The following is a 9,471-nucleotide window of genomic DNA, read 5'->3' on the forward strand; positions in this document are numbered from 1 at the left end:
TGAGTAAGAGCAGATGTTCTCTAGGATTCTTAAAAGATATTGGTACTGTCTGGAAGTTGGACTCTTTTCTCCAAGCTGTAACCAGCTGCCAAAAAAGAACATTCATTGTGATACCAAGTATGCAAGACAAAAGTTAAAATTGCAATATTCCCACTTAACTTTATTGATAAGAGTGAAGTCAAAACTCTTCCTCTTGGTTTTACTTCTAGTTAAGTTAAACTTTGGCACATAATATTGCTGATAATTTCCACAGTCCTTGACTGAATAGGTGATGGGCTTTTCCTCTCAGCAAAGAGGAATTACACCACACATCCTGCTGCTTATGTTCCTGCTTCATTCAAAACACACTTGTGTTTTTCCCCAATCTGTAATCCCTGAGAAAAGAGTTCCTTCAGTCACTGCCTCATCTCTCAGCCCCACTGGCCCTGTTCTGCATCTCCCAGATGCTTTCCAGAGCCTTGGCTGTGCTGAGCAGTTCTTGTTGTTCAGCTGCTGTCCCTGCTCACGTTGGTGCTGACATTGTCCTGTGAAACCACAGCAGAACAAGCCCCTGCAGCATTTCCCACTCAATATTAATGCTCTTCAGGAAGCACTTGGTCAATCTCAGTAAGGAATTCAAGCACCACCTTTTGTCAGAGATTTGACTGCCTTGCCACAGCAGCTGCTGCTTTTGATGCCTGTAACACAGGATGGGTAGGTCACTGAAGGGCACTTGGCTTGAGTTTCTGAGGATTTCTTTTTTGGGTTATCTGAGTACAAAAACTCACCAGCATATCCCTCAAATCTTTCAATCTTCTACCTTCTTTTCTAACTTCTTCCTGTACAGTATTGCTAACTCATTTTTCCTTGCCCATTAATGACTTGTTTTTAAAAGTTTTCTTCTTGCCAGGAAATACAGAATACTCCTTTTTTTTCCCTCCTTTTTATTTTCTTTCTTTTTGAGGACAGCTTTTCCTACTCTTGTGATGTTATTATAAAAAAAAAAATCTCTGGTAATGTGATACCATAGCTCACTGCCAATTAATTTGTCATACAGAAAGGGCTAATGGTCTATTTACCTCCCTAACAGTCTCTCCACAACTAACCTCTCTCCAAGTTTTCAGAGAAGACATTTTTGCAAGCACAGACTCCGCAGATTACACTTTTTAATCTATTTATGTAGGTCACAAGATTGCAAGAAACTCTTTTTAAGTGGAGCCTTGTTCTTTTAATGGTTCAAACAGTTCTGAAACTCATTTTGCTTATTCAGTTTGCAAGACTCTCTTCCTGACCCTATTAATGGAGGTGGGTCAGAGCATTTTTGACATCTTCAAATACTACTTTTTTTTTAATTACGAAAACAACTTGTTATTTTTACCACACCACTGGTCTTTTTGCTTTTATGGAAGTTTTCTTATCCTAATCCAAGGACAGAGCTGTACAGAGAATAAGATGAAACTGCCATAGTAGACACGACTTTTTGGTAGTTTAGTGTTTAATTGAGAAGTGGTTTATGAGAAATCTTTGCTTACCTTGCCAAGTTTATCCAATACAGTTATAGAGGAAAAGAGCCACATTGCATGTTGGCTTAGCCCTGGCTTCATAGGGTTAACTTTAAACATCTCCTTTGTTCTCAGAAAGTGGATCCCAATTACCTAGAGCTCAAACCTGCTCAGAAAATGCACCACCTAGTGATAACTTTTTCCCTTTTATTCTTAAAAAAAACCAACAAAAAAAGAAAAAACAAAACAGAAAAAACCCAAACCAGCACTCTGTCTGCTTTGTCTTGTGGTGTAGCTGGGACTGAGCTACACTAAGAAACTTAAGTGTAAAATCATGCATGCAGTTGTCAGAATTAGTGTTTTCTTTACTGGTTGTATCTCAGAAGGAATTCTCACCATTTCTCCAGAGTTTAAGAGGTTTTTAATGCAACATATTTTACCAATTTCTTCCAGCACACTGGTGTCTGCAGGACCAGGTCATTTTATAGACAAGTGTTTTTATTCTAAGCATGTCATGTTAACCTGCCAATACATATGGAGCAAAAACTAAACCCCAAATTTATTAGTGCTGAATTAATTTGAGCCAGGCTGAGAAAGGTCTGCAAAACAACATTGTTCAAGTTGACCAGGGAATTTCCCTTTTTCTTTTCTTTTCAAGCAGCCTACCAGAACCAGGTCTTAGAAATACAGAAAGACAGGAGGCATGTTGCAAAGCAGTAATATAATAGTAGTTTTTCTAAAAAATAATGTGTGTTGATTTTTCTACTTAAAATTCAAAAAGCAGCTAAGGACTAAGTAACTTGAGGAAGTCCTCTCTGTCAAATACATTCAGGACACCCACACAAGACTTAAATCTGTCTTGTGAATCCAGCAATTAATTCATACCCATGGATGCCACTTCTTCAAGTTCCATTGCTGGTGTTTTAAACACTTTGGCTAAAGCCCCATTCCTAGAGTAACACTGAGAAGAAAATATAAGAAAATTAAATTCCATACTTGATGGTTTTAAGTAAAAAAGAAAAAAGCTGGTATACTTCTGAAGGCAAACAGGTTTTGTGATTCATGAAGAATGTGACTCAGTTTGCTCAGAGCCTTAGTTTTACAAAACCATTCTGTTGAATTTTCTAAATTTGCAGGCCACTTGTTTTCTACAGACCATCAGGAAAAACCCCTGCCTTCAACAATTCTGCTGAAATGCATTTTTCTTATATGATTAGACCTGATGAATTTGATCTGCTACTGTTACTGGCCTGCACTGGGTGGATTTCAGAGTTGCTGCTGCTTCTGCAGCTCCATAAAGCACAGACCCCCCAGGGGTGACCCTGTGCTCTCTGCACGCTGAGCCCCTGTGTTTGCTTCAGGTGCCCCTGAGCAGAGAGCACAGCCTGTGCTGTGTGTGCAGCAGAGCTGCCTGTACTGCTCACCTGCCTGGCTGTGAGTGCCAGGTGTGCTGAGCTGTCCCCTCCTGTCCTGTGCCCACAGGAGCTGGCTGAACAGGAGGCAGCTGGATGGCTCCCTGAACAGAACTCCTGCAGGCTTCTACGACCGCGTGTGGCAGATCCTGGAGAGAACCCCCAATGGCCTCATCGTGGCAGGGAGGTTCCTGCCCCAGGTAATGCCACAGACAGGCTCAGGTACTGCTGTTCCACCTGACCAGTAATGGTCACATACCTTACCATTAATGGCTATTTATGCCATCATGTTTTACTTAGAGTAACTTGTTAATTGGGGAAAAAAAATTTCAAGTTTTCTATTTCATTTGGAGTAAAATACAATTAGAATAGAATGAAAGCAAGTAATTTCTATTAAAGCACATTTATAAATCTGTAAGTGTAGAAGATTCTTTCCAAGTCATGAACTCTGAAATCTGCTCCCTTTTTGATCCTACAAAAAGGTTATTATTTCTTAGTTGAATATTATTTGTTCAGCAAGCAAGTAGGCTGTGCCTGGGGCTGGGTTTGATTTAATGCATGTGGTCTTTTATTAAAAGTTTTTGATTTGTTTTTCAGCAACCAACCTTATCGGATATGACGATGTATGAAATGAACTTTTCCCTCCTAGTTGAAGATATGCTGCAAAACATTGACCAGCCCCAATACAGGCAGATCATTGTGGAGGTCTGTGGCCAATAATTCATGACATTTCATACTGTGCATTAGTATGTTACAGCCTAAAACAAAAAAATAGCCTAGACTCAAATATTTGAACAAATAGCATTTTCTGTATAAACACTTGCTTCAGAGGTTTCTCCGTTGGTTTTTCTGATTAAACAGGTTCCTGTTACATGTTCAGAACAGAGCGAGTTCATGATGTTCTTCCCCTTCAGCAAATATTAATGACACTAGCAATACAATTAGGTCAGAGGAGGTAAAAATGTAATAATTCCAGCGCAGCCCTCCTTCAAGTCCTTAGCCCATGCCTTTTCCTAACAATTTCCTAGATCTAAGGAAAACTGCTCTAAAATAACCAGCTTGCCCTCTGAACAATTCTTTCCCTTTTTGCTGAGGCTGCCTAGTGAGCAGCTTTACACTACTGAATCAGCCACCTTCCCATTTCCTTGTGTTCCTCATCCTCACAGGAAAGCAAGAGGATGTTTAAATCCTTCCCCCCACTGCACACAATGTTTGCTTTTAGAACAGATCAGGAGCAGCTGCTCTGTTGGTACCTGGATCTGTGCTGTCAGCAGCATTCACTGCTAGTCCCAAGTCTGTGCCCCTGGTGCTTGTGAGTGCTCCTCCCCAGGAACACCCAACCCCTCCAAATTCTGCTCAAACTCATGCTCAGGCAGCTTGCTGGAGCACCTCCAGTTTTTGCTACGAGATAACAAAATTACCAAAGCCAAGGTGACAAGTGCAGACTCCACTGCTTACGTGCAGATGTTACAACAGGACACTCATCATGTTCACCTTCCTATTTTAAACCCTTTTCAGATGTAAGTAGTGTCAGTTCTGATGAGCTGAGGCTTTACTGCTGGCTTTTCTCTTTGGTTTTGATAAACTTTGTCATAACAGAATTTTAGCATTTGTGATTGTGCCTCAGAACACCAAATGCTGAGGTTCAGTGTTTGCTGCCTTTCACTCTCTCCACAGGATTTGTGCAGCCACAGAGTGAACTGAATAAAATGAAAAATAACTTCCCTGGCTCCCAGCCAAGTTGGATGTTAATGTCAGTCATTTACACCATGCCCTTACCTAGGCAGTCACCAGCAATTGTAACCTTTCATAAAAGCCTGCTTTTCAGTGATTCTTTTATCAAAGTCAGGATTCTATTATCTGTGCACTATTACCTGTGCCATTATTAAATGGCTTCCTGCTTTGAAAGAGGCATATGCAATTACTAGCAGTGCTATTATGTAACCTGAATTTTAAAAAATGAAATTTAAAGTCTTACAGTCTTTTTCTGCCTTCTAGTTGCTGATGGTTATATCTGTTATTCTGGAGAGAAATCCTGAGCTAGAGTTCCAGGACAAAGTGGACTTGGACAAGGTGGTGCAAGAAGCATTTCATGACTTTCAGAAAGATCACAGCAGTCCAAAGGGAGCTGAAAATCAAGTGAGTAAAATATTGCTGTCTTACCAAATTTACCATTCTTATTGAAGTTACTTCTAAATGTTAATTCAGTGCAGTTCAGAGTAAAAAGCAATTGACAGAAGTTCAGAATGGAACACAAATAAGAAATTAATATACCCAAGCACTGCCTAGGTCTGCAAAGAGCCTCTAAGCAGAGATGAAAGAGGTGCACTTTATTGCTGAGTTGTAAATTCAGAATGTTACAGTAAGGAGAATACTGTGTGCTCCATGGCTCTGAAATGGGACTCTCAGTGAGCTGGAAGAGTTCTCCTCAAAGGGGAAAGGATTCATTAAGGAGGGGCACTAAAACAGAGAGGAGTTAAAAATAACAAAAGAAACTAAAGTTCAGTGAGGAAGTGTGAACTTAGGATCTTATGAACACAGAGACTACGAAAACTTTAACAACCAAAGAATTCATATTGACAGTATTAAAGTAAGAACTTGAGATACAGAACTGTTCTTAGTTATTGATTTTTCTGTTAGATTTGCATTCATGAACTGGCAAAAGTTTGGCTAAAATTCAAATAAAGGAATAAATGCTGTTAATATTTTCTTCACTAGAATTACAGGTTTTATGCTTTAAAGATCTCTGAATAGTCTCACTACAAGTTTTGGTGCCTCAAAGCTCTGAAATTCTGTAATAAAGCCAGGTTTATTGGCCTGGTTGAAGGAGGACATAAGAGCAGAGCAGTGGAACAAGTCCCAGAGTGACTGAGGATGATCCTCCTCACTGCAGCTGGCATTTTATTGTGGCCCATATCTTTGAAGTTATCTGTGCTAGCTCTGAAGAATCTATTGATACATAACACTGACATGCAACAGCCCTTCCTCTTGCTGAAATTTTTAGTTCCTTTAAAAGCTGAAGGATGTGCTGTTAAGAACTCTTTCAAATGTTTCAATGTTCACTCTTGTGCCACTGATTTTTTGTACTAAGATTTGAAAGCAAGCCAGATAGGTATTGTGCAAACTGACACACTGCTGGGGCTGCCTTTGTTTAGAAAAGAACAGAGTTTCCTGGCAATTATGATCCTTTTGGTCCATGTTGGAGGGTAGAGACTCTGTGGTCATAGCAAAACCACCCATCATCCAACTGGCTCTCAAATGCCAGCTCCACACAGCACCTGGAATTTGCTGCTGACTTTTGTGACAAGCTGTAAATCCCCAATGGCTGCAAACAGAAAGGGAAATTCCATGCAAACCCCAGTTTTTACTGGTGCTTCCCTAGCCTCTGTTGAAGTGATGGATTTTTTTTCCTCCAAGCCCAGACCCACTTAGAATAATGCCTTTTTGTCTCTTAGAAAGAGCCCCTGATTCAGAGTTTTGAGTAATATTTAAGATTGTTGTTGGAAATTCAGCTCCTTGCATTAAAATTTTTGGGAACCTGGCTCTCCCATATTGCCAGGTGGATGCCAGCTGGCAGTAACTGTAACCCTGTCTGGGATTGTTCTTAGGGTGCTGTCTCAAGGTTTCCTACCACTGCTAAAAACTCCTGATTTGTCTGAACTATGGTCTTCCCTTAAATGGATTTGCAAGTATTTTGAACTTTGCTGATTCTCTGTTAACATGTAATAAATATCAAAAGTATTTATTCTAGTAAGTTCTGACACAGCCTAAAACTACAAAAGTCTTCTGCCCTTGATTTAATAAAAGTAACCAATTTCCTGAGTTAAGGCAATAAACCTTTTTTAGAGCACCTAATACATAATTTGAGAGTAAGCAGGTGTTTTAATGTCACTAACTGTGAAAAACAGGTGTTCAGTGAAGGACACCTATTTTGGTGATCTGATTAATGAATGAGTTCATATGCTACCTGTGGTTTGGATCTTGGATTTTTTCCTTCTGAATAAATCTTCAGTCATTTTACACCTCATGTACACCCAAGGCCCTGGCTCACCATTCTAGCACACAGGCATCACACAGCTGCATGTTTTAGGAGAGCAGTTGTTCTCTGACAGCTATGACATTTTAAAAAATGTTAAGAAGGTGGTGTCTGTGCCATCCTGGAAAACTCAGTGAAGAAATAGATGCAGGTAAGTACATATGGCAGATTTCTGAGAATTGAGCAGAATTATTCTCTAGAGTCCAAAAAGCACATTTGCATTTTTAACATATCTGATGTTGCTCGTTTCCCTGTGTGTGGCTGCTTTCCACATTCACACTAATGGCAGCCTCTGTTCCCTCTCTGCAGAGTGACATGACTGCCTTCTACAACACCCACCCACTTGGAAAAAAGGGAACGTGCAGCTACTTGAGCAAGGCTGTGATCACTTTGCTGCTGGAAGGGGAAATGAAATCCAGCCACGATGATCCTTGCACCATTAGCTAAAGCCTGGCACACAGCACAGAAATTGTTGCTTTACTTAGTGCTCCATGTATTTTTCAAGCCAATTCTAAGGGAGTGGTTTGAAGGGTAACCCTGGCTAGTGACACAAATGCATCCTCTCCTTTGCTGAAAGAAGTGCCATTAAAGATACCAAGTGCCACCAGAGTTTTTCCTTTCTCAGCTATGCAGCATGAAACTGAGCACATGAAGTTAGTCCTATGGTATTTGATTAAGTTGAATGGGAATGTATTTATGATCTTAAAATACGCATTTACTGTAGCTGGTAAATTCAAGGGAAGGGCAGTACAAGATTTTGTCTTTATACCTCTATTTATTTATAATTGCAAACAAGTAGAAGATAAATTAATATGCATACCAATCAGTGTGGAAATACAAAAACTGGATTATTTTCTTATTATTCTACAAACAAATTGGAGGTGAAGTATTTGTTATTCTCTGAAGGTTTTCTTTATCAGTTCAAGTGACAGCATTCATTTAATGTGTTGGGTTTTTTAATTTACAGGCTGGTAACTTGATATACAGGTTTCATCCTAACAGAGCAACTTTTTATCTCTAGCAATACATCACTGTATTTTCCCAGTTGTTATTTAAACATCTGTAAGTTAACAAGGGAAATGTATGGTAACACAATAAAAGTTTGTTTTTTAAAAAGAGGCAAACAAGCTGTATTTAAATTAAAATCAATGAAGAAGTAACTTTGTATTACATATGTTATCACAGTATTAAAGAATTCAAGATAAATAAGTGTATCTCCTAAATGTGTGAAAACACTGTATGCTATATGCTTTATTTTGGTGAAAATAATAAAAAGCAAATGCTTGTAAAAAGGAAAAACCTGTCAACAATACTCTAAGTGCCATGCAAAGAAACTCCTGCTGCCTGTAGTGGCAACCTTTGACCTGCTGCTAGGAGCACCCTGCAGCACTGAAGTGCTTAAGCTCTAGAAGAGATCCTTAAACAGTTTGCTAATTAACCTGAGGGTGGGGAGCTGCACTCAGCTGTGAAGGAGCTGTTGCACACTGCTGTCACAGGCAGGTGCCCCTGGTCCTGCTGCTGCCCCTGCTGTAACATTTCCCTGGGCAAGCAGAGTGGGGCTGCCAGGGGCACAGGGAAGCAGATCCCAAGGACATCCCCAGGGCTCAGGGTGGGCCTGGGGAGTGTCTGTCCCTGGCTGCAGCAAGGAGGGGACAGCTCAGCAGCAGCCCCAGCTGGCAGCAGTGCTGAACACTGGCTCAGCCACTGCTTCCAGCAGTGCACCAGGACCTCAGATTTTTACTGCATTACTGCCCTGGGAGCTACCAAGTGCAATGGACTCCACTTGGCCTTTCTGTCCAAGGGTGCCTGCAGCCCTGCAGCTGCCCATGGCTCAGTGATCCACATGAGTAGCAAGATCTCTGCTTCTAGTAGGTTTTAACAGTAATATTTAAAGGAACATATCTCTCTAGTAGGTTTTAACAATAATATTTGAAATGAACATATCTCTGGCCACATAATCCAGAACACAACTCTTGTCTTCCACCTCTAAGTCCTATTGAAAGGAAACAATCCTTTACATACAGACCCTCCACATGACTCTAGGAGCATGGCAGTTTCTTAGACAGTACCTTGGGTTCTGGTTTTGCAATTGCACATGATTTAAAGGGCAACTCAGTTTCATTCTTACCCCTACCTTTTCCTTCTCTCTTGTTCCATTAGCAGTTACTGGTAAGCCTCAGGTTTGCTGATCTTGGTCTGAACTTTAGAACTGCAAATGAATGAAAATGCCAACGATCATTCACCCTTATACAAACCTGGAATGAAAATCCATGCAAACTGTTCCTGATTTCCTTTATAGCCTTGAACACATGGTTTATGAAATTGTGATTGGGACAGTTTTTCAGCTGCTACAAAATAAGGATAAATGAGAAGATGAAGATACCAAAATCCAGCAGAGTCCATATTCTCTGAAAAAGGTTCTTGAATCTTAAGGGACAGTACCACTAATTTTTCTCTTGGTGAAGTAGGAGAAAGACACAGGAGCTTGACACAAATGGCTCTCACAGAACTTGCCTTTAAAATTACAGCTTTATAAAATAAC

General features: G+C 40.2%; 1 protein-coding gene across 4 annotated transcripts in view; it reads left to right on the forward strand.

The window, feature by feature from the left end:
* PHKB (phosphorylase kinase regulatory subunit beta) overlaps positions 1-8,228 on the forward strand; it is a 67,249-nt gene extending 59,021 nt beyond the window's left edge. For all 4 annotated transcript variants that reach the window (XM_059857047.1, XM_059857048.1, XM_059857050.1 and 1 more), the window contains 4 exons: positions 2,964-3,093; positions 3,491-3,598; positions 4,892-5,032; positions 7,239-8,228. In XM_059857047.1, coding sequence (XP_059713030.1) covers positions 2,964-3,093; positions 3,491-3,598; positions 4,892-5,032; positions 7,239-7,376 — 517 coding nt within the window. In that variant the 3' untranslated portion in view covers positions 7,377-8,228. The remainder of the gene's footprint in view (positions 1-2,963; positions 3,094-3,490; positions 3,599-4,891; positions 5,033-7,238) is intronic.
* The last annotated feature ends 1,243 nt before the right edge of the window (positions 8,229-9,471 follow it).

This window comes from Haemorhous mexicanus, chromosome 12 (assembly GCF_027477595.1).
Source record: "Haemorhous mexicanus isolate bHaeMex1 chromosome 12, bHaeMex1.pri, whole genome shotgun sequence".
In the NCBI taxonomy this organism is placed as follows: Eukaryota; Metazoa; Chordata; class Aves; order Passeriformes; family Fringillidae; genus Haemorhous; species Haemorhous mexicanus.